The sequence below is a fragment of the Kogia breviceps genome, chromosome 6, assembly GCF_026419965.1.
Source record: "Kogia breviceps isolate mKogBre1 chromosome 6, mKogBre1 haplotype 1, whole genome shotgun sequence".
Taxonomy (NCBI): Eukaryota; Metazoa; Chordata; class Mammalia; order Artiodactyla; family Physeteridae; genus Kogia; species Kogia breviceps.
This window is the reverse complement of record NC_081315.1, coordinates 32,370,304-32,395,540: the sequence shown is the minus strand read 5'-3', so window position 1 is coordinate 32,395,540 and position 25,237 is coordinate 32,370,304. Positions and strand designations below refer to the sequence as shown.

At 48.8% G+C, this 25,237-nt stretch overlaps 1 protein-coding gene across 2 annotated transcripts in view; it reads right to left on the bottom strand.

Moving 5' to 3' along the window:
* Positions 1-4,245: 4,245 nt before the first annotated feature.
* Positions 4,246-25,237, bottom strand: part of FHDC1 (FH2 domain containing 1) — a 40,554-nt gene continuing 19,562 nt past the window's right edge. For both annotated transcript variants that reach the window (XM_059066674.2, XM_067036910.1), the window contains exons 5-12: positions 20,161-20,246; positions 19,975-20,075; positions 17,478-17,548; positions 17,269-17,376; positions 15,448-15,518; positions 12,639-12,756; positions 9,192-9,356; positions 4,246-7,174 (exon numbers count right to left, since the gene is read on the bottom strand). In XM_059066674.2, the coding sequence (XP_058922657.1) occupies positions 5,165-7,174; positions 9,192-9,356; positions 12,639-12,756; positions 15,448-15,518; positions 17,269-17,376; positions 17,478-17,548; positions 19,975-20,075; positions 20,161-20,246 (2,730 nt within the window). In that variant the 3' untranslated portion in view covers positions 4,246-5,164. The remainder of the gene's footprint in view (positions 7,175-9,191; positions 9,357-12,638; positions 12,757-15,447; positions 15,519-17,268; positions 17,377-17,477; positions 17,549-19,974; positions 20,076-20,160; positions 20,247-25,237) is intronic.

Genomic DNA, 25,237 nt, shown 5'->3' with positions numbered 1-25,237 from the left:
CTCTCACTGAAGCAGCCCACTGGCCCCACGGCTGGCTGCCCTAGGCTCACGACGGCAGGCCCTGGCCACGGAGCTGGCCTCTCCACAGCCCTGCCACCTGCTTGCTGGTTGTCAGGAGGCTAAGGGAGTGTGGCTGAGCCCAGCTTTTCTCCTGTAGAACTGAAAGGACAAGGCACCCACCTTTTCACTCGGCCAGTGTGCCATCAGGAAGGACAGACAAAAGGTAGTCTCCCACGAGAGATGGCCCATATTTTGTTGGAGTTGGCCTAGGGGATGGGAGCTTCTGTGTCTGACCTGAAGGGTGCAGAGGCTCTTTCTTGTCCAGCAGTGGAGAGTGAACATGACTGGTGTCCTCAGTGGCGGTGATGCCACGAAGTAGGGGAGGAATGTTTGTGGCACCCTGGTGTTTTCCTCTAGGAGCGCTGTTACAAGTGAGGTTCTCTTCTATAGAAACGTTGGTGCCACAGTCCGCCATGGAGGGGTTAAAGAGGTTTCTACTGGGCTGTCCTGGAAACCTACCTATAATGCATGACACGGCTGCTCGGGGAATGTGCATTCTGAAAGGCTCAAAACTAATTGCGGGGGCTTCCCTGGTGGCGCAGTGGTTAGGAGTCCGCCTGCCGATGCAGGGGACGCGGGTTCGAGCCCTGGCCCGGGAAGATCCCACATGCCACGGAACAACTAAGTCCGTACGCCACAACTACCGAGCCTACACTCTAAAGCTCTCGAGCCACAGCTACTGAGCCCACGTGCCACAACTACTGAAGCCCGCGCACCTAGAGCCTGTGCTCTGCAACAAGAGAAGCCACCACAATGAGAAGCCCGCGCACCACAACAAAGAGTAGCCCCCTCTCGCAGCCACTAGAGAAAACCTGTGCGCAGCAATGAGACCTAGCATAGCCAAAAATAAATAAATACATATATACATTTATTTTTTAAAAAAACTAATTGCGAGCAAATGTGGGGAATATCATTTGCCTGCGAGGTAGGGACCACCTCTATGACTCAGCTTTGAATGTTTCTGAGGAGACTGGGGACAAAGCCCGAGCCCTGACTGCAGAGGCCTGCCATGAATATGCCTAAGAGGACCTCAGGCAGCATCCTTATGGACAGGCTGAGCCAGCTTCATTCCACAGGCTGAAGGTCAGGTCGTGCCAGGCTCTCGGTGGGCCCTTGGTCGAGGGCCTATGAGTAAGGAGACTGTGAGTGTTGCTTAGGGCCGTGACCCCTCCTGCAGTGGGGTCCAATTGTCCTACCTACCAACCACAAAGCCAGAACCTCATTGCAGGGCTCTGGCCTGGAAGACAGAAAAGCCACTTTCTACAACCACAAGAATGTTACCTTTGTCTTCACTGAGGCGATCCAGTGAGCCATAGAGCATTTTACTGGAAGTTATTTGCAGATGAAAACACCCCCAGGGAGAGGCTGCTCTGGGTTACGTTTTCAAGTCTGCGCCCGATTCATTCCGAGCTATGCACTGTGGCTCCATGGATGCTGAGTAGAGTGGCTCTGCAGAACCATTGTCACCCGTTTTGTTTGTGCTCACGGCCCAAATAAGTTTAAGAAGTACTTAGCGAGTGACCAGCTGCAATGTCTCGTATTCAAATTTGGCTTATATGTTTATGCCAAATTTGGCATATGTGTTTACAGTTTGGGGACACATACACTGAAAAAACAAATCTCTTCTATTTTTTTTTTTTTTTGGCGGGACTGAAGCATGAAGCAAAAGACTAAAGTTTAAGTTTCAATAGAAAATTCTGTGAAATTACAAAATGTCATCACTGCCAGATGGGAGGAGATAGAGGAAGGATACTTCATCCTTAGAGGCAGAAGTTGGTGGATTTGTGCACCTTGGAAGCCTGAATTAATAGTTCTACCAAACCATTCTGAGCCTCTGGCCATAATATATAAATATGCAGACTCTTGAATGAACATTTACGAAACTGTGGTCCCCGGTTTCAACGAGAATCTTTGGGAGGAAGACTAGAACCCAGGTTCCTTGTGAAAGCCGTAAAATAAAGGGTATAAAGAAAGCTTCTTGAGACTCACTGTGGAAATAAAAGGCCTTGCTTTGGTTTGGGTCAGTAAGCCCTGGTTCTGCAGAGATCACGGCAGAGGGAGGGGTCCAGTGCCCCAAACTGCTTATAACCCAGGCAAAACCAGGCTACAGTTGCTGTCCACGGGGCAGCAACTCACAATGAGGACATTGTGAGTCATCTACTCTCTCATCCGTTGTTGCCTGACCCTGGGATCTTCCTCTAACCCACTGTCAGCTAAACTGGGAGAGTAACTAGGACTAAAACTTGATAGGAAACCCCAAGGTATGAGGCTCATCTTACACACAATACCCCTTTCTTTTCAAACCAACACTGTGTTTCAAATAAAAGCACACCTCCCTCCCTCTCTTATTCCCGAGGCAGCCACAGAGGTGAGCTGCTATTTCCCAACAGCGTCCTGAGCCAAAACACATGAGAACACACAGGAGCAGATCTAGACTTGCCGGCCCCATGGCGATTACACAAAGCTTGGTCCACAGCATGGAATAATGTAAGTGTGTATGAGGTGCTGAACATTCCATGGATGGCCCACGTGTCAGATGCCTGCCCACATCCCAGGGCTGGTGCAAGGCCCACTCCCTGGGCCTTCGGTTAAATGCAGGTTCTGTGCTACCAAGAAGATACACATCAACAGCTGAATTTTGGCTCTTGAGCCCTTTGAAGATAGGACTGCTGTATCCCAGCCCTCTGGCACCTCCTGCAACCCGCCTTCTCTCTGTGCAGTAAATGACACACTCTCTTACTGGGATCACACAGCACATATAACCGCAGAAGCAGCCAAGGAGAAAACACAAATCCCATAAAGAGGAGCTTTATTAAACTACACATTACATAAAAGAACATATAAATGGACCTTTAAATACATTCAGTTTATCTTAAATTTATATAGAAACTTATTTACAGTTCTGTATTATATATTTAAATTATTTTTCCAAGCTTACTACCAATAAAAGGTAATAGAATGATCACCTGTTCACACAGATGCATACAAGTTGTCCATAGGGCTAAGCAAAACACCACTTCTCAGGAAACTCAGCTTATTAGATATCAAAGCAACAACTCATTCTGAAGGTGCTTTCTTCTGAGCGGCCCTTTATGTGAGACCTCTGCTGTAGAGATGCTGGGGATTAGTTCTGGAAGCTGATCCCAGGGCAGACATGGGTCCTTGGTTGTTCATGATGACTTGGACTCTTGGAATTTGAAGGACCCTTGAAGACCATGATCGAGGCCATGCCCCTACTTCTGCAGACTGGGAAACAAAGGATTAAGAAGAGGGAGTGACTTGCCAAAACCGCACAGCATCAGTGATGGAACAGGGACACTGACCCCAGTTTCTAGGGTCCCGCCAAGGGGTCCCGACCCTGGCACTACCCACTAATCCACAAACTTTTGACCTCTTTCACAGTCCCTATGGTTTGAACACTTTTGTCTGCATGGTTAAATACATGATTTTTAAGCCTTTTGAGATGGTGAGAAATGGCTCAGGATTCCTCTTTGTGGAGCGAGCACTGGAAATGCTGAGGGCTGCTTTTACAAGAGGTTTTGTGGTCAAGTGCCTTACTTCTTCAATCATGAAGTTTACCTTTTCAATTTAGCTGACTTATGGAAGCTCAGAGTTTCCAATTAATTTGAATGGAAGGCAACATTCTACAGGGGGGAGACTGTAACATCGACCATATGGATTCATCACAAATACATTATATTTGCCGAAATCCACCTACCACTGTCAGATCTAAAACAAAGTTTCACTAGCAAGTGATCAAAAGTGAAAAGAAGGGGGGGGCAATTTTTAAATAACAAAAAAGTTTCAAGAATTCCCCCATTTCCCAATTAGTCAGAGGGAAATAGTGAACTGGCACTGAGTAGAAATAGTACATGTTTTCCTCTTTCTTTTGAATGAAGCCTGACTTTTTTTTCCAAAAATTTCCTGATAATATGAAATCTTCTTAAAGCAATTTCATTTTTTTTGGTCTGTTTTTGAAAACTTGATCTGGTTTTTCTCAGGATTTAAAACCACTGTACCAAAGAACAGACAGCAACATTAACAAGTATCATCGAGAGAGAAAGAAAGAGAGAGAGAGAGAGACAGAGAGAGAGAGAGAGAGAGAGAGAGAGACAGAGAGAGAGAGAGAGAGAGAGAGAGAGAGAGAGAAAGAGAGAGAGAGAGAGAGAGACAGAGACAGAGAGAGAGACAGAGACAGAGAGGTGAGAGGAGAGAGCTTCTCTCCAGGCTCCAAGTCACATTAGCAAAGGAAAGAGCGGGACACTGAAGGCTTTTTTCTTCCCTGTAGCTAGAGCAAACACAAGTCATAGCAGCCTTCACTCAGTTTTACAACAGATACTCAAATGCGAAAACACAATGGGAAAGATGTGCTCAGTTGAACAGTCCCTGCTGACCTTCCATCAAAATATGGCACCTCTAAACTCTGGCAGCTTCAGCATTCTCCCAGGGGAGAATTTCCGTCCACCAGTCTCATTTTCCCTCCTGTCCACACCCAAACCCTCACCAAAGTCACCAGGGTGAGGCGAGCAAAGAAGAAAGTCTTCAGGAAGGCGGGGCCAACCACAGGAACACCCAAGGGCTTGCGGAGTCCAGTTGCCAAGCTATGCACGGGGTAGGCAGGTGGAACCCTGAGGCCAGGGAACACAGGAAGATAAAAACATCTTCACCATCTTCCCCCTGGGACGCATTTCACTCCGTGAAAGGAACCAACTAAAACAACGTTTAATTTTTATATTAAAAAATAAGTCACTGATCTATAAAAACTGGCCCCAAATCTTCTTTTACTTGTTACATAGGAAAGTCATTTTCCTCGTCTGAGTCGTTCACGGGTCTCTGTGGTCTGTTTGGGAGACGGGGTCCGCCTGGTCCACCTCCGGGGCGCGGGCGGAGATGCCCGCCCATGGCGGCAGGACGTCCGTCCGTCCAGCCGGAGTCAGCGCGCCTGGTGGGCGGGCCCCACGGCTGCACCTTCGGTGACAGGAGCACTGGCAGGTGGCCCCGGCGGAGGACTTCATGTGGAGTAGACATTCGGGGTCGGCCTTTCGCAGAAGTCTGTCCTCACCACCCGAACCCCAGGAGGCGAGCGGGGAGGGCGGACGCCCCCTCACTTCCACAAGGGATGGAGCCCCTTCCCCAGCGCCCCCCGACAGGCGTCCTTCAGCCGGAGGGAGGCCCTTTCCCCGGCCCCGCGGCCCTTCAGCGGGGCCTGGGCGCTGTCTCCGGGGCCCTCGGCCGACTCGGGCCCCTTCTGGGGGGCGCGAGAGCTGCCGGCCCGCCGCAGGGCGCCGCTGTCCTTGGGGGCGGCGTCCTCGGGGCCACCCTTCCCCTTCACCTGCCGCTGCGACATGGTCCGGATGAGGCCCGGGGATCCGGCCACAGTGGGGGAGTCGGTCCTCTGGCACCGAGATGAGGAGGCGACCGTGTTGCGGGCGAAGCTGGGGACCGGGGCTGGGCCGCGGGGCGCGCTGGGGGCCGGCGGGGCGCGGCGCGGCTCCTCGGGGCTGTCGGGGCCCTGGGAACCGGAGCGGCAGATCTTGTTCTCCTCGGGCTTCTGCCGCGGGACATTGCGCAGGGGCTTGGCGCTGGGCTTCCGGAAGGAGCTCCTGGGCGGCGCTGGGGGCTCCCTCCCGGGCCGGGCCGCCGTCGAAGGCCTCCCGGGCGACGCGTTCGGGGGCCCCAGCACCGAGCTGCGGCGCGCCAGCGGCGTCGGCGGGTTAGCGCTGGCGGGGGCCTCGCGAGGGGGGCGCTTGCCGGCTGGGGGCGCGCGGCTGGCGCGCGAGATGGGCACAACCTTGCGCATGCTCTCGCTCTCCCAGCCCGTCAGCGTCCGCACTGGCCCCGCGCCCCGCCGGGCGGGCCCCGCCCTGGACGCCCCCGCCGACGCCTCTTTGAGGGGGCTCCTCTTCGGGGCCGGCGCCTCCCTCCCTCTGGCCGGCCTGTCCCTGGGCAGGCCCCCCTTGCAGCCTGGCTCGCCCTTCCCCGGGACGGAGCCGACGGAGGCGGAGGCGGCAATGGGCACCTCCGCAGGCGGGTGGCAGGCGGGGTTTGAGGAGACCTGGCTGCCGCCCGTCTCCAGGGCCCTGGAGGACACGGAGCCCTCCCCGTCGCCGCCCTCCCCCGGGTCCCCCCCTTCGGGTCTGGAGTCGGTTCCCTCCGAGCAGTCCAGGGTCAGCGAGCAGTCGGTGGTGTCCGAGATGTGGCACAGAGGCCCAGGATCTTGGTTCTCCGGGTGGCTGCTGCCCTCCGATACCGGAGTCACGCTGATGGGCTCATCCGGGGTCGCGCTGCCATCCCCCGGGGCCGGGCTGGGACCCCCCTGGGCACCTCCGCCCACGGGCGTCGGGCTGCCGTTGCTGGCGCCCGGGGACTGCGGGCTCTCATCCCCCACGGACGCCCGCTCCATCGGGCTGAAGTCATTCGCGGCCAGCGGGGCCGGCTCCTCCGGGCCCTTGGTAGCCTGGAGGTCGAACCGGGCCAGACCCGTCACCAGCTCATGCTCCCTAGTCCCGAGAGCCAACGGCGAGAGTGGAGGGCACCGCACGGGACCCAGGCCCACGGGCTCGCTGTTCCTCTTTCGCAGGACGCTGACCCCATTGCGACGAACCCGGGGTAAGGCGGAGGCGGCTTCCTCAGGCCAGGGGGCCGGGAGCTGGCTCTGCCAAGCGGAGGTGGCGTGGGGGGCTTCCTCCTGGCCCTCCGGGGCCGGAGGTCTGTGTGCTGGGCTGGAGCCCTGGTGCCTCTCTTCTCCAGGCTCCGTCGGGGCCCTGCTGGCCTGGGCCTGCCGGGGGCAGCTCCGGGGCAAGCTGTGGAACTTGAGCTCCTCGGGGCTGCCAGTGGAGCTCTCCAGGAAGGTCAGCAGCTCCCGGTCGGCCGTGATGCCCAGGGAGAGGCGGGAGCGGCGGGTGTTGGGGGGCCGGTAGGAGAGGCTGATGGGCCTGGAGTGCAGGAAGGGGGGCAGGTCCTCCACGCCCCTCTTAGTCAACAGCTCCACGTCATTCTCACTGCTGCTCCGGCCGAATCCAAGCTCCCCAGCCGCCCAGGAATGCCGTTTCTGGTCCAGCTCCTTCAGCCGCTGCAGCCGCCTCAGCTCCTGCACCTCGCGGTCGTGGTTGTCCTGAAGGAGGGACGGCGAGAAGCCAGAAGATGCATGAGACACGTGGGAGCCAAGTGCCATTGCAGAGACAGCTACCCTAAGACCCCACTGAGAGACACAGGCTGGAGGAGAGACCTGGGTCATTTGTTTCACGGAGGGAGACGGCCTGTGTTTGCATGCGAATGTGTGTTTGCACGTGCATGTGTGCCGGCAGGGCTGGGGGCCTCCGTTCTCGGCAAGCAACGTGGGCGTGGCCGGGCGTGCAGACTACGCCCGGCCCCAACCATCCGCCTAAAGTTGTCATCAAATCCCTGGGCCCGACTTCCGGTCAAGGCACTGTGCCCTCGGTGCGCGCTGTGATTCCACACATGCCCGAGACCTGAACTCGGAGGAAACCCAGCTTGGCTTCTAAGCAGCGCAAGACAGAAAGGACTTCCAGGAAAGTGCTATTTAGGCAAGAGCAGAGAGAAAAACGCAACGGGTCTTGCGTGGAAACATCTATACACACACACACTCATGTGCACACATTCTACTTAACAATGATTTGGATGCATAAATGTCGACTCAGGACATTAAGAGATACCTTTCAATCTGTGTTCTCTGAATGCTCCCTGGTAAAGAAACACCAGAAAGGCCACCGAGGCTCTGTCCCTTGTGCCCCACCCACTTCCCACAATCGGAGAGGATTTGCTTTACAAATCTTTCTACCTTTCTCCCTGCTCCAAGGAGCCAGCCCTCCCGCAACAAACCGAACCGGAACAAATGCACACGCCAAAGCACGCTTTACTGTCCTGAAATATATTCGTGTCACATAAACGTGCAGATGTCGCACCCAAATCTGTTATCATTAGCGCTTTTTACTTGAAAATCAATTTCCTCAAACAGTGGCGGACTTTCCCTTCCAAGTTTCCGAGAGGCTCTGGCTCTGACCGGAAATACTGGGCCCCTCCCGCAGCTCTGCCCTCGGTCTCCCCAGGGTCCCGGGTCTTCTCCTTTCAAGGCTGCCTGTGGGAGGGCATGGGGCCAGCTCCTGGCTCTCAGGACGGCTGGGCTGAGAGCATCATACAGGTGGCCTCATGGGCCTGGAGAATTCTGACTGGGAGTGAGGGCCTCAGAAAGAGCCAATTTGGCCGCTACCGCCCACCAGCGCCTCCGCCTGCTGACCTCACTGCTTGGACAGGGGAGAGGAAACGTGGCCACAGGCTCAGCCTCCTCTTCGCTGGACCGAGAAAGGCAGCTTGAGAGCTCCAGCTACTCACTTAGGGCTGAGGAGACCTCTGAGCAACTCCTCAGAGAAATTCAGCTAAGGACACATCTGTACTTAAAATATAGGGAAAGAGGTGACCCACGAGTACTTGGTTCCTTATCAGCACCTGAAATGATGGGATGTTATTTTGCTTTTAATCGACAGATGAAAGTTTTATTTGCAAAGCCAAGCAACCCGAAGAGTTTTCTGGCTTCTGCATGAACTCAGAGATTATTGGACCCGGAGGTTGAAGGGCAAGAAAGCAGCAGTCATGTTCAGACAGCAGCAGACTCCCTCACTATCCGGGCTCTTTGAAGCCCACTCTGGCCGAGGACAGCCTGGTTCCCCAGATGCCAGCCCCTGGCAATGGCTATGGAGCTTAAAACAGGGGAGTGAGGGCCTTCCCATCATCCCCACTGCGACAAAGGTCCCCCTGAAAGAGGAAAGTGTCTCCTGGGAAGGGGAAAGGATCTTCAAAGAGTCGTCTTAATATCGTGACTGCCATCCTAAAAAAACCTAACAAAATGCTTTTAGGGCATCAGAGCAAGCACAGGAATGAGCAGCTAAGTAGCAAAGTCAGCCAAACAACAGACTCCTGCCAACAGGGAAAGGCTCAGGCCTGAGACGGCAGAGCCTTTCCCCGGAATCCCGAGGGACAGCCGGGCAACACCGCCCGGGCCAGACCTTCCTGATGCCGCAGAGCTGCTGAAGCAACTTTCCGCCACAGGCAGAGGGCTGGCTGGGAAGGGGGAAAAGAAAACTCCTGACAACTCAGAAAACACAGAGCCGTACCTTCACTGCTTTGTTGAATTTGATACAGAAGTCTCTGAATATCTGAAGGCACTCGTCCAGTTTCACGGTGTCTTTGTCTTCACAGAAAAAGTCGATGAGGGTGTGGGCCTCGTCCTGGAGCTCTTGCTTCCAGTGCTCCAGCTCTGCCAGCTTTTCCAGGGCAAACTGCGGGGAAGGGGACAAACAGCACACGCTGAGGTGAGCGCCTGGCCTGCTGCCTGGTGCCTGGGGTTCAGTTTCAGGTCTCACTGCACGTCCCTCAGAGCTGACGGGAGAGGAATTCACCCCACACAACACCTTGGGGAACCCCTATGCAAGGCCTGAGAGCCACAGGACATTGAAGAGCTTTAAGCTGGAGGATGCCACCAACCAAACGTTCCCCTGAAATGTCCCTGGGCCCATGGCACAGGAGTGCAGTTGGTGTTGTTAAGGAAAACCCTGCATCTGTCTGTGTCTCTTCTTCCTTCTCTCATGACTGAGGCTTATACTGGGCCAAGGGTCTACCGCAGGGTCCCGGAAGTCACTTATATTGACCAGTTGTCTCATTCAGAGGTCTGCCCCATTGAGAGGGGTTTAAAATTACCCCCAAATGAGCTCTGTCAGGGTCAGTGTCACCCCCGCAGGGACAAATGCCCAGCCAGGGCTTCTTATCCGAGTCAGCTCTGTCTATGGCCCACGCCTGCACCCCTCACCCCCAAGCCATTCAGTAGATTTGGGGTGGACCTATTTATTGGAAACTCCCCAGGAGGTTCTGATGGGTACCCATGGCTTGGAACTACTGCCCTATACAAATCAATCCCCTTGGCCCCTTTGTTTTTTCCTAATTCTTCTAGGACAACGTCTCCAAGGCCCATACGGACTCAAGTACTGCAGCAACGCAGTGGGGCCGAAGTAAGCCCGCTCTCCTCCGCTGACCCCCCAGCCCCTTCAGGATGGGGATCCCTAGGGCCAAAGGCACAAGCAAATGTCCCCAACGGCAGCTCAGTGGTATTTCCTGTTGAGCTGAGGTGAGGAAGCAGCAGGTAGAGGAGACGTAGCCCCGGGGAGACAGCATTTGGGATCACGCTGAAGCCTGAAGGTGCTTTCTTTTTCACTGGATAACGAGGCTTATATGAAGAAGGAATGCATGGGGTAGGTTCCTTTATGAAATCACACTTCTATTTGAGAAAATTCTTCTTGGGTGGAGGGCTGGGCGTGGGAAATAGTGAAGTTGCGGGCTGCCCACCTGGCGGATGGGCTCACTGCTGGGACACTATAAAGAGAATCTCAGGAGATATCCCCAGAAGACGCATCCCCTCCCACCTACCCACGCACTAACCCCCTTGAAAGCCCTCTTCTTCCACCAAGCACATTGGAGAGGTAGCAGGAAACCAAAACAATTTAGGAAACCAGATACCAGAGAAAGTAACCATCTGAGTCAGTAACCCGAGGCAGTGTATGCATTCACACTGTATTTTTCTTCGAGGAGAGAAGGGCGTTAATGGAAGGATAAATCTTTGCCTGTCATCCTCACACAGGGGGAAAGGTGGATTCCAGCCAAGAACAGCTCAACTGCAGAAAAACAGGACTTTGACGAGAATCTTCATGGGAGCGTACTCCACCTGGGATGTCTCATCGCAGATCTTGTGGGGACAGGGCGAGTGCCTGAGCGCTTGCAGTCAGTCCCCTTAGGACTTGGGAAAGTGAAACATTCTGAATAGGGCCTGAAAGGCCACCACGCTCAGAACTGTTGGCCATGAGCTAGTTGCTGAACCCTTTCCTCGTGGTTAAGGCCACAGGTGAAAAAGCCCAAAGCGACCCTGGCAAAAGCATGAATGACAGGCTGGCAGCTGTGGCAGCAATCTCAACTTTCCAGCTCGAACGTCTCTGCTGTGGACCAAAGTTCCACACCGGTACCCTTGGCACCTCTCAACCAAAGGGTCAAAACACTGAAACAGGTCTGCAAAACTGTGGTCCTGTCATTTTTCTGCTCAAAAATGGTTCACCACAGCTTAGAGAGCAAAGTTTTCAGACTGGCATTCAGAGCCCTTCGGGGCCAGACCATAACCTAACCTAAAAAATTGTATTTCCCCCATTGAAAAAGAAAGTGAACTTAAAAAAGAAGAAATAGCTGCGTGGAACAGTTTACTTACAGAGATAAAGATGGCTACCAGGAAGACGAGTTTAGAGTAAAAACAAGGTTGCTTCTGAAGAGCAGTCCAGGGGTGTGGCTTTGCATCATAAGCCTTTCTGTGCTACTACTTAGCATAAGAGAGTGACATTTAATATAAGAACTGAGAAATGAGACCTCCAGAATCCTCCTCCCGACGTGTGACAGGACTTGTCCTTGAATTTCTGGATGTGTTCCATTTGTCTTTATTGCTGAGTGTTTTCCTAGCTACTGTTAGATGATTCTGTGGTGGTGTTTGCTTTGTTGTCTCACTTTGAGAAGAAAATCTGTGCACTTTTAAGGGAAGATTAGAGTTTAGTGACGTACGAAAGAAAATACAGAACATGTGTTTAATAATAAAAACAAACTCCCAGCAGAGCCGAACAAAATCCAATGTTCGCTGACGGGAGCTTCAGCTCGCAGCATTTGATGCGACTTCATTACAAGGAAACGAGGGGAGGTTAAGCTTGGTCCAACCCTCAAAAGCACTGGTCCCTTTCCACCGCCCAGGGCGGCCCTGCCTCATGTATTCCAGCTCATAAGCCTCGAAGCCCTGACACTGAAGGCAGCACACCATTTCACTGAAGACTGAAAGCATGAAAAGGTGCCACCTTTTTAAATAAAAAAATAAGGAAGATAAAAGAAGTATGTCAGACTGTGATTAGTGAGTCACAGTGAGCTGTCACAAACATGTTCTCTCTGCTGGGTTTTGTTGATGTTATTCGAACAGCTCCTGCCACACCCTGTGGGGCTGGTGCATTTGGGGTGGTGAGAGGCACTGGCTCTGGTCTGTTGTCCTGCCCTCCCTATAAAACATGCCAAAACGGAGCTTGTTTCTGCCACAAAAACAACCGAAGGAACGACAGCCCAAGTGCTCAGGTGTCTTTTAACAATCTCCGTGGAACTTCCTACTAGTGTCCAAAAGTTCGAGTTGGGGACAGGAACTCCTGAACCGTGCTTTAGAAGCAAAACCTGAGTTGCCAGACAGCAGCTGCCAAGTGTAAGCATAAGGGATCCCAGTTCACTCCCAGGCGGTGCCATCATGCAGACAGAGCAGAGATAAACAGAGACCCTGTCCCTAACCAAAGCCTCAGGGTTAGACCATATTCAATCTCCTCTGCCAAAAAACCAACCCAGCAGAGGCTGGGCACTGAAATACAAACTTCCTTTTACCGATGTGGGGGAAAAACTATGCATGGGAACCTGCTGCTTCCACAGACAGCCCTGCAAACGTAACCAGCCTTGGGGGGCTGCTGAAGATGAGACCAGAGGGCCTGACTCGAGTCACACACACACACCTGAAGGAAATCTTCCATCTGCTGACAGAGCTCGCCATCCCGCTGGACGTTCTCCTTTAGCGATCTTGTCCTGACAAAGAGCGAGTGCAGCTCTGCCTCTGTGTTATCCAGGGATAATCTGAAAGAAGAAAGGGCAGAGTGGGTACCTGGCACAGGAGGCCAGGTGTCACGCAGGTACATCAAACAAGACCCTGGAAACAGAAGGGGAGAGCTACCGTGATTACGTTTACCGACTTCTGTATCTAGACTATGGTTCCTTAAGAGGCAATTCCTTCCTAAAGACACACACTGGTTCAAAGAGCAGGCTGTAATTTTGTTCTTGCTGGTGAGGTAACCAAAAGCATGGAACTTGTGAAGCTTTTCATAAACTAGGTCTGAACATCTTTATGCCATCAGCATTAGAATTCAGCAGGACTCAGATACTTATACTTTCCTCTGGCCATGAAACGCAAATACAAAAGCTCTAACCCATGAAGAGCAAGGCAGCACATGCTGATAAACGGGATATTGAGGGTGATACGGAGACACTACACAGACTGCATGTTGCTCGCCACAGGCAACCAGAGTCAGCACTCTGTGTCTCAGAACTGACACACAGCTAACAGTTCTGCAGATAAATGGTGGAATTGATGGCAAGACTTTTGTTAAATATGTCACACCCAGATTAATAGAGCATGAATGATGGTTATGTCGCCTGGTAAAGCAAATAGATGAAACCTAAATCCAGGTGGAATTCAATTAGCAACTCCAGGGCTTCCCTGGTGGCGCGGTGGTTGAGAGTCCGCCTGCCGATGCAGGGGACACGGGTTCGTGCCCCGGTCTGGGAGGATCCCACGTGCCGCGGAGCGGCTGGGCCCGTGAGCCGTGGCCGCTGGGCCTGTGCGTCCGGAGCCTGTGCTCCCCAACGGGAGAGGCCACAACAGTGAGAGGCCCGCGTATCGCAAAAAAAAAATAAAAAAAATAAAAAAAAATTAGCAAATTCATAAATCAAGATGCTTTCATGCTTCCATGATCAATTCTAACTTTTTTTTTTATGCAATAGTTTTCCACTTTGAGGGGCTTCCCTGGTGGTGCAGTGGTTAAGAATCCGCCTGCCAATTCAGGGGACACGGGTTCGAGCCCTGGTCTGGGAAGATCCCATGTGCTGCAGAGCATCTAAGCCCATGCGCCACAACTGCTGAGCCTGTGTTCTAGAGCCCATGAGCCAAAACTACAGGGCTCACGTGCCACAGCTACCGAAGCACACGCGCCTAGAGCCCACGCTCCACAGCAAGAGAAGCCACCACTAGGAAAAGCCCACACATGGCAACCAAGAGTAGCCCCTGCTCGCCACAACTAGAGAAAGCCGGCTCACAGCAACGAAGACCCAACGCAGCCAAAAATAAAAATAAAAAAATAAAATAAATAAATTTATTTTAAAAAATAGTTTTCCACCTTCACTGGTCACTGGTACCCACCTATGACCTGTTTGTACTTCACTTTCCATTTCAAATAAATAACCTTAGTAGATAAGTTTTTTTCTAAGACAATATCTAGCTAACTTTCTCCATCTAACTCTGACCAGAAATGGAACGGTTATTTCTCTATGTATCTCTTAGAAACATTTCCATACTAGCAAGTGGAAAAAATATTCCCACACAAACTTCTGTTAGTAATTCAGAAACCAAAACAGTTTACATCTTTGAAAATGCTCATTCTTTGGGGAGAATACTCTGGTGATCTGTAAATATGAACTATGAACTGTTTACACCTTTGGACAGATAATCTCACTTTGGGAAAGACATGTCATCTGTGGTTATAGATGTTTGCAGTCAGTAACACTGAGATGCAGGCCAGTGGTGGGGCGGGGCTTAGAACGCTCTGGTTCATGTGTTTATGCATACGGTTCACAGCTGTCCCAACTGGATAGAGTCCCTCAGATAACAAGCAGATGACATGCACTGCGTTGATACGTGAGGTGGGGTGCTGGAGCCAGCTCATGGGACGCAGCTGTGGCTGTGGGTATCTCTCCCCAGCTCCACAGTCAGTAGTGCCACATTGGCAGCTTGAGATCAGCCATGGCAGCAGTAGTTACGCCATGGAAATCAGCAGTTGCTACAAATCAGGACTTTTCTCCCTAAAAAGCTGGTCATTGAACATTTACCACTGATGCATGGATATGTATTATAAATTTAAAAGCACAGGACTCAAAATAGCATGTATACACAGATTACAGTTTTGTTAAAATACACATCTATATTAGGATCAGAAGTAAACAGTGATGTAAATAGAGCTTTATGTTTGGTAGATATTTTCTCTGCAAAGTTGAGTGATTAATTTAAAACAAAATCCTTTCACAGCCCTTGGTATGGTTCCAACTTCTTTTAATGCAATAGAAAATAAACGTACCATGTTAGATTCTAAAGGAATCAGTGATGTATGGCCCTGGAAGCTTGCCTGATATATACCAACTCCCAAGGTAACAGGCTGTGTTCTTTGAGCCCTATTTTTTTGGTGTGGAGGTATTTGAAGTTCTTGATCCACATATATATATATATATTTTACACTGATGAGATTCATTAGAATAGACTGCAATAGGAGTTTTTTAGATTAAAAATAAAGATTAATTTTTCAAAACCCCCAAATTCCAAAGGTGCACACATACCTCTGTAACCAAATGAAAGGAAGGTCTGAAAGTTCAACAAGACAAAACTTTTAAAATTCCAAACCTGAATCTAGAAGTTGTAAAATATTCATCAGTTTTCATAAGAAGGTAGTTAAAAACAAAACAACAAAAAACCTTGTTCTCACAATTCTCTTCCTTGCTTACCTAGCAGCCTCCTGAACATGATGCAATTTTTCAGAAAAGTTTAGAAGCATGGCATCTTTCTTCTGGGCTTCCTGGAACAAAACCAGAATTTTCTCTCACTATGTAGGGATAAAACTGGAATTTTATCCACTATACGGAGAAAATTTTTTCAGGGCTTAAAGGAACCATAAAATCACTGTTCCCAGTTTTAGGCTTGATACATTCAAAGCAATTCACTGAGTCATGAATCCTTAGTCTGATATTCCTAGTAAGACTGACCAGAACTCTCCTACTCTCAAGAAACATTTAACTTCCCAGAGCAACTGATCCTGACAGGGAACACGACTCATGTGCATGAAGACTCAGTGGAAGGAGGCGGCCGCTTAGCAGGGCTCATTGTTCCGAAGAGAATCCAATATATCCTGCTGAAATGCCACCCACACCTATGCGTGTGCCTCTACTTGACCGAGCTACTTGCAGCTGTTAGACCAGTTTGCAAACTGAGTTTAATCAGAAGGTGCACAGGCCATGGGGGTGTTTGGATCCTTCATCTGTTCAGAGGGCACAAAGAAGGCAGGTATGAAGGGGGCAGTTACCAACTCAGGAAACTTCCCCACGTGGGCAGGGACCAAGCTACACAGAGCACCTGGATATGGGGATCTAAAAGGGCAGCCGGGAGATGCTGCAAGCCACATGGGATGAGGAACACATTTTCTGGTTTCAGTGCCCTGAAAATTGACACAAATTAGTGCCAAGTTCAATGTGCCCTCTGTCTTCTGAAGGATACAGTCATAACAGTGTGTATTGTTTATGGAGAGCTTACCATATTCGGAACGCTGAGCTAATAAGCACGTTCTGGAATTATCTCCCTCCTCCCTCTCAATTACCTAGTTTTGAGGTATCACTACCCCTCATCATTAGATGAAGAAACTGAGGAACTTAAGGCTTAAGTAACTTGTCTGAGGAAGTACAGCTAATAAAGGACAAGTCAAAATCTCCCCGTTCTATCCTGAAGCTCATACTTGAAACAAGGCTGCAACACAGCTTTCCTCCCAGGTGAAGCCATATCTATGTGATCGCTGCCAAAACAACAAGGACACTCAATGGGAAAAACAAACCAGCACGATTTGCTATTTGAGATAACAACAAAGAGAGGACTGTCCTTGGCTGATCTCTGACTTTGTAACTAGTTACTGGGGTGTCACATAGACCCAGTCAAAAATGCAAGTGATGGACAGGGTTCAGACCCCAAACCCTGTGTGAATGGCAAGGCCCTGTAACCCCCAGTTCACAAAGAAAATATGCAAGTGATCTCCTCATTGCTCTGACTCTTCCACTCTTTACACACAACGGGTCAAAAATCTAGTCAGGTCAACTCAGAAATGTTTCAACACCCAGGCCCCTGCTCTCCATTCCTGTGGCCATTACTGATTTTCAACTCTTGCCAAACAATGAGCGCCAACTTCCACCAAGAGGTTCCGCTATTTCTATTCTCTCTCCACTCTAACCCCCACCCCCACGTTGCCTCATTTCCCTGGCAACAGAAACATACCTGGTCAGCCCATGGTGCTGTGTATAAACTTCTGTCGGCTCCCCATGGCTAAAGCATGAAGTCCAGATTCCCCAGCAACCACTCTGCCTCACCCCTGACCCCTCCACTTCCCTCCAGGCCTGTAACCCCAGGTGCAGCCCAACTCAGGAATCTGCAAATAGAACCTTCTTGGCACCTACGGTGCCCTTTCCTGACTCTGATGCCACCTTACACCTCTGAAGAACTTCACTGCCTTGGGGGCGGGGGTGGGTAACGTACATCCTCTCTCTGTATCAATCACCTCCACATACCTGTGCAACAAAGTGCAGGAGATTCATCCCAGGTTTATTTGCTTTTGTGTCTGCCAATTTGAGCAAAGAAGATAGTTTAAATCCTACTGCATTGCCGGCATACCCTCCCTAAAGAAGACAAATCAAAAGAAAAAAATATACATACACCTTTAGACAGACAAATAAAGTTGGAAATACAACATTAAAAAGTTTTTTTGAACTTCACTTACTGCATTCATGATATTCCCTGCTTGCAGCACCAAGTGTAATATCGAATGTAGTTCCTCACATGACATCAGCTCTGTCAGAAAGAACACACCACGGTACCTTAGAGAAGGCTTCAGCTTAAACACACACGAGACAGCTACCACATCCCAGTTCAAGTGTGTCTGAAGCAAGCTCTGACTCTAAACTGTATAAAGACTGAAACAAACAAACAAATAGCACACGGCATGGTATATCTAATGTACCACTAGCTACTGGTGATGCACATCCTAGTGTTCAACTGGGAATCAAATACGTATGACACTTAAGTATCACACATACTTAAGTGTCATACATATTTGATTCCCAGTTGAACACTAGGAAAATACAAAAGCCTTAGGAAAAGCAGCACACTGTGTTACAGGAATAATCTCCTCTCAGCAGTTATTTCTTTATGGTTTCCTTTATATCCTTTGAGACTATATTTATGGACTATGAAAACGAACAGGGCGCAGCATTTTGCTTAGCTGATGAGCTATGAGGAGATAAAAAGTAAACAGGCTGGGATGACAGGTAAATAACTTGCAAAGTTCCAACGCTTAGCGGCAGGTACCCAGAGAATCTTTCCATCTTATTCAAAACTCTACATTTCATTTGGATTGGCTTAAAGGTTTAACAGGGAACTTATCATTGTCATATATTGGTAAACTAGTTTGTTAAACACGAAGTCTTTTGTACCCACACCTGTGCAAATAAACAATATTAAAAATTGCTGGGCTTCCCTGGTGGCGCAGTGGTTGAGAGTCTGCCTGCCGATGCAGGGGACACGGGTTCGTGCCCCGGTCTGGGGAAGATCCCACATGCCGCGGAGCGGCTGGGCCCGTGAGCCGCGGCCGCTGAGCCTGCGCGTCCGGAGCTTGTGCTCCACGACAGAGAGGCCACAACAATGAGGCCCGCATACCGCAAAAAAAAAAAAAAAAAAAAAAAAAAAAGCTAATGTATTTGAAAAGCTAAAAAGAAAATTTAATTATTAAAATTACTGTATATATAGGTAACAAAATGTCACCTATGATATTGTTAATATTCTCCATTAAGTCTCATATTACTTTCAAAAAATTACACTTGGATCACTGCCTATACTGTGTTATCTAAGAAGGCCAGGTTTTGAAGAGTAACCAGATAAGAAACATTTCCACCGTGCCCACAAATCTGCATCGCTCAATATGAAAACATATCTTCCCATCTCTACTTGAACAGGAGAGACAATTCTTTCAAAATTGCTGCTTTAGGCTTGACACAGGAAGAAATTTTAAAAGGCCTCCATATTGAAAGAGGAAAATTCTTCTTAATTCTTAGTCTCTTCTCTAAAATGAAGAAAATATGATGAGCTGAAGAGAAAAACTTGATACAAGTCAGAGCAACTAAACAAGAAAACCAAATTGGAATAAACATTCTACCACAATAACTAGGAATCCAGAAAGTGACCAGGAAGAAATCAGGCTGGAGATCCCAGCTGATGAATGCTGGAAACTGTGAGGGCCAGGGAGCACCAGAGACTTTGCCTCGGAGCCGGCATTCTCAGTGCCGTACATGCCCGAAAGCAAGCTCCCAACCCTACGGAATGAGACACTAGAGCAACCTGAGGAGGCTATCCAAGGGGCGAGCAAAAATTAGCAAGTTGTTCACTCTCAAATGTAATGAGCCCACCAGGTATTAGAGTCTGGAGGGGACGCGGGTGGGAGAAGACACCACTGGAGTAGAAACATCAGGAAAGCTGGTAGAAGAGGAACAGGAGATGCCTGGGGAGGAGTCAGGAGGGAAGGAGGGATGCTTCCGGAAGAGCAGGGTCCCAGCCGCCAACAGAGGCCAAAGCGCTGGAGGAGACAGGCAGCTGGCCCCGGGCCCAGGCTGTGAGCACGTGCCACCATGTACACACACACCAGACACACACAACTACACACACACCACATACACACTACACACACCACACACACCACATACACACAACTACACATGCACCACATACTACACACACACCAGACACACTACACACACACCACATACTACAACACAGACACAAAACATGAACCATATATACACTATGCACACACCACACACCCTACTATACACACCACACACAAAACACACTAAACACACACCATACACACACCATACACACACCACACACATACACAGAAAGCTAATCTAGGAGAGGAACAAAAGCAAGCTGCAACCAACAAGGTTTACTCCTAAGCTTGAGATGAAAGAAACCTCTTTTACAGGATAATATGCTAATTAATTGATTGATTGGTCAATTAATTAAATTAATTAACCGAGGGAGGCAGAAAAGTAAATGGAAATAAACTTTAAATACCATCCCTGGTAACATCTCATTTCCCTTTTTAGAGCACATCAGAAATGGAAATTTCCATATCTAATTTTTCAATTGAACAATTTTTAAAAAATAAACTGCTACCCAAATTAATCAAATCAAATTACACGAAGCATCATGTATTTACTCACCTTTTGTAGCGGTTCTTAGAATGGTTATATCTGTGTATAGAGAAGAACAAGAAGGCAAAAATTCTTTCTTTAGCACCATGGCTTCAATCCGCAGTGAACAGCTGAAAAACAAAAAGTACAGCTACAGTGTGGAATTTGACGTTGTCGATTTTAAAACCTTACTCTGCAAAGAACAGTGATCCTTACTTTGGCACCTGAATTAAGCAGTGCAGAAAGGAGTCTGCTAGGGACAGCTTGGCCACGTCTCCACTAAATGCCTTTAGTTTCTTTATCTAAAAGACAGATGGAAAAGGGGGTCAAGAAAAAAAGGACAAATGATTAAAATGGAACATCATTTTAAATTTCATCTCAGAATTCCTTTAGGAAAATAAGAATATCAGTGCTAAATTCAAATTAATAAACATGTCAGCCTAAGAAAAGACAGAAAAGGGAATCATCACAGCTACTACTTTGTTGTTTAAAAGAAAAAAATCCGAACAAGCAAATTAGGGAGAGGAGAGCTGTGCCACTTATGTGGTCACAAACAATCCCACACGAACCAGAAAGCTGGAGCCACCGGCAACCTCAGAGAGGTTACTAAAGGGAAGGGATCAGTTCCAAGGATGAAAACGTTCTGTAAGTTATAATCTGGAAGGGAGACCACTGTTTGGAAGAAGAAAGAAGAGACTGGATAGTCACTATAGCAGAGCCTTTGAGTCATAAAGGAAAAAAATCTTATTATTTTGAGTATTTTGCATATAAGATACTTAGACTGGGGGAGGGTGTCTAACACAGATCTTCTTTCTGAGGTCAAGTCCTCCTTCATATCTGGTAGCTTTATAGGAAGGGACCACTGGATGTTGAGGTGAGTACACACTGGCTCTCCAGAAGGAAGATAAAGAGGAAAACGGCTTAAACAATTGAAAGATCAGTGTCAAGATTTCCCCCTGTGAAAAAAGATCAGGTAACATAAAGAGTGTGTACAGTGGATCCCACTTCTGTAAATTAAGAAAAGAAGTGTCTACTATGCCCCGACCCTCCACGCACACACTATAAACACAGGAACAAGACAAACCAGACGTCTACGCTAGGTGATGCGATCACCAAGTCATTATCATTTTCATCTACTGCTCATTTTTATTTCCTAAAACGTCCACAATAAGCACGTACTACTCCTGTAAAAAGTTATACTAAAAGTTATTAAACACACAAATATTCCTTCAACTGTAGTAAAGAAAAAAAAAAAAAAGAGTTCCAACATAGGAATATAGCCAAACAGCTAGCAAGTAGGGATGCAGGCAAAGAGAAAGTTCTCAAACTGCATCAGAGAGCAAGGCATGCCTTCCCCACAGAGAAAACAGGACGAACCCCAAAACACATCTCTGTCTACTGTAATGGAGAGTCTTCCAACAACAACACTTTATGGTCAGGAGTACCTTAAGACTGCTAGAGTTTGTAGTAACCTATAAAAGAAAAGAATCTGAAAAAAAAAAAAAAAAAATATATATATACTATACTTCAATTTAAAAAAAAGACTTCTAGAGTAAAGCTGATAGCCTCTCTTTGAAGCTAACTGTTCCCAGTAAGCACTTACCACTTTGTTATGTTTTATAAAGCTATCTTTCTTCCACCCCCTGGATTATGTTAGGTGCCCATAAAAATAACCTAATTTTTAAACCTCTTGAAAAATAGGAAATAACAGTTCAAAAACACAGAGGAGGGGCATTTGCAAAGATCCACAAACTGAAATATCTGCATCAAAATGTAACAGTGCAGATGCACACCCCAGACACCCTGGTATTAAGTCTGGGCCTTAAGACTACATTTTTTCCCCACGATGGACAGAAAAATAGCCATTTGTAGAATTGCATTATTTCCCCTACTTTTAGTGCCCCAAATTGAATTTTCCATTTTCAACCTTACTAAATTTAAGGGTAGGTGGAACTTCTGCACTAGCTAAACCCAAACTAGTGCCTAGTTTCTGAACTGAGAAAGCCACAGGATGAATTCTGGTCCCTCCTGAACTACAGTCTAATGATTCACCATATATGGGCAGGGGCAGAGAGGGGCCGTGCCTTTATATGAGACCACATATGCAGCATGGGCAAAACTCCTGAGAATCACAGCACGGTTTCCTGTCTGAAGCACAAGAACAGGTCATGCTAAGCACACTTGGTAGATATTTCTATTAAACATGTGCTGAACTGTAAATGAACAACGATTAATCGCCTTCAATTACATAATGAGTGAAAAATGCTTATGGAGTTCAAGAGCATGGTGATACTAGAGGTAGTATTTGATTTAAATGCCATGTATACTGTTCTTAATTCCATTTCAAAATGAGATTTATGTTCATTAAGAGGGATTACTGTGCCTTCACAGAGAGGAAGGTAAAAAAGAGGGTGGACAGACCCTATAATTATTCTGCATTCTCATCATCATCAAAAAGCATTTAGCAAACGCTGTTAGGCATCATTTTCTTGGCTGAGCCAAGGGACTCTCATTATGACCCGGCTGTGCCTGGTTTCTGCCCTCACAGCAAACAGCGTGCTCCTTAAGACTCACACATTCCAAAGGGCAGGCCTCCTTCATCCCCTCTAATTCCACTCACATGGCCTTGAAACAGCAGGGTTTCCCACCAGCAGGCCCACCCAACAGAAGACACCGGGGCTTCCTCCCCCCAGGAACAGAGAGTAAACGAACAAGGTAAGAGTGAGGTGATAAAAACATCAGGGGTGGCGACTCAACTTGCTGCCATGGACAGCAGTTCCACCTCCAGCCCTGCGTCCCTGATGCTGACTGTGGCGGTAGGGTACCAGCGCCAGGAGGGAAGGGCTCCTTCTCAAGCCGCCTCTCAGGGCCCAGACAGGGAGCATGCTTTTATTGCTGAGTCTACCTTCTCCCTCTGCAAGTTTTAATCATGATTTTGAGGCAAGACAAAAAAATGTGCCAGATAAAAGCTTTGTGGTGAAGGGAAGAGAACGTCTGAAAACAAATTAACCTGGGGTTAGCCTGGCAGCTGGGCCGTTTCCGTTCATCAGGTCGGTGTGCTGATAAGTTGACATATGATGAGTGACGCTCACACCAGTACTTCGTGAGAGCGGAGGTGACGCAAGGCCGGCCTGACGTGAGGTGGGGTTTGGGGAACTTTTGCCCTTCCTTCCTCAGAGGGCGGTGGCGGAGTGCGGCCCAAGGAACTGCTCTGGGGTCAGACAAACCAGGTCAAACCCACCGCCCTCGACAGCCCATTGGTCACGTGGCACTAGACAAGCTCTATCTAACCTGTGTGGGCCCCAGTTTTCTCATCTGTTAAATGAGGAACAGCTTACAATATCACTGTAAGGATTAAATGACACACACACACACACACACACACACACACACACACACACACACACCCCATGGGTGTGACTTATTGACCTTCTGTGTGCCAGGCACTGGGCTGAGCACTCGATCGCCTCTGGCCCCGTCCGGGGCCTGGAACACGGGGCACTCAATCAACGTGTCGCAGAGCAGGTAAGCAAGTTATCTGAAGTCCCTGCCGTCTTGGATGACTTGGGAGACCCTCAGCTTTGAACAGAGGAGTCTGTCAGCAAAGTACAACACAAGCTTTGGGCTGCTACTCCTTGTACCTCAACTAGTTCTTCTGTTACCAGCTCAATAACCTGTGTCTGCATGAACAGCTGGGCACTTTCTCAGTTCATCGTTTGTGAGTTGTTACACCAGTCCTGTCAACAGTTATTCCTCTAAGAAGCAATCCTCTAGGACTACAAAGTCATCCTGCAACTAGCAGTTAGATTGACGCTGCTTACTTGACCCTCAAAATGGCATTATGCTGTGATATAACCCTCAGTTGCCACACGGAGATAGTGTCCGGTAGTAATTGGGAGGCTCCAAATGTTTGGCATAGCTGTATTCTTTAGTTTAAGCACTTGCCTTATGCTTTTCCCTGTACTTTTTGAATATTAATGGTTATCATGGCGCATAAGAGATATACATCTTAATGAGCAAAACTAAAGAGGCATTCTAATGGTCTTGAACTGACAAGCTAGAGACTGAGATGGGCTTTACACAGATGACATTTTTTTTTTTTTTTCAATGGGAATATAATAGCCTCTGCAGATACTGGTCAGGACAGATAGATGTTTCTTCAGGTCTACTTAGACACTAGAGATTTATGATATGAATCTATTAGAATATATTTCATCTGCTCCTGAAATCTGGAACAAAGAAGTGCCCTTGATTTGAAGGGAAAAAATTTTTTAAAGGCACAACAATGTGAAATAGGTGATTTGGACATTTTGCTGACACTTGGGAAATTTTTGTGTGGAAAGGAGCATTTTAATTTCTAACTCAATAGCCAGAACCAGTGACTTTGACCAATTGTTATTAAAAAATTTTAAAAAAACAAAAAAAAATCAACATGTCGCCCACCTTTGTGCTAAGAATGAGCACAGGACGTTACACCCCACAGACCTAGCAAGGCACAGTGACGCACGGTGACGCGTTTATTAGCGTTCTTCTGCCACATTCCTAACACTCTCTCAGTTGGCCGTGCCTCCTCCTTGGCCTCTTCTCCATCCTCTGCCCTCTACCCAGGACGGCAGGGTAGGTCCTGCGTCCGGGTGGGGCTGGGCCCCGCAGCGCTGCCAGTCTGTCCCTGCGGTGGCAGCGGTCAGGAGGTGGCCCTCTCCGCTGGTCTGGGGAGGGTGCTGAGCTGCCCTGAGGACTGTCAGGGCGCACCTGCTGAAGGAAGCTCCCAGAGGAGCCAGTAATGTAAACAAGCAGAAGTGTGATGAGCTAGTCGGATACTCAGGCCCCGGTCACTCTGGTGACCCTGCAGGGGGAGGGGGAGGGCCTGGCCCAGCGGCTGGGAAGGCAGTACAGGACCCTGGGGAATCTCGTCTCCCCGGCTCAGCTAATCGTCTGGGGGCTGAGAGAGTGCCTCACAGTCTCAGGGCAGCACTGGGGTGGCTTTCAGTCATCACGCGCCCGTAACAGCCTCTTTCCTCTGAAGTATATCCCACAGACAACGCTAGAAACAGCGTTCTTTAAAACATGAGAGGTTCGACAGCTAAGCTGCTTCTTTGAAAGATCCCTTAGTCTTCCACAGGCTTTGCATTTTTGAATTTTTCTTAATTTAATGTTTTAATCGCCTCTCGATTGTTAAATTAGGAAGGAAGGTATTAAGGAAACCACATTTAACCTCCTGCCTCTTCATGGCACGAAGCTGGCAGCCTCCCTCATGCCTAACTCCCATTTAGTTGCAAATTTAGAGCCCCGT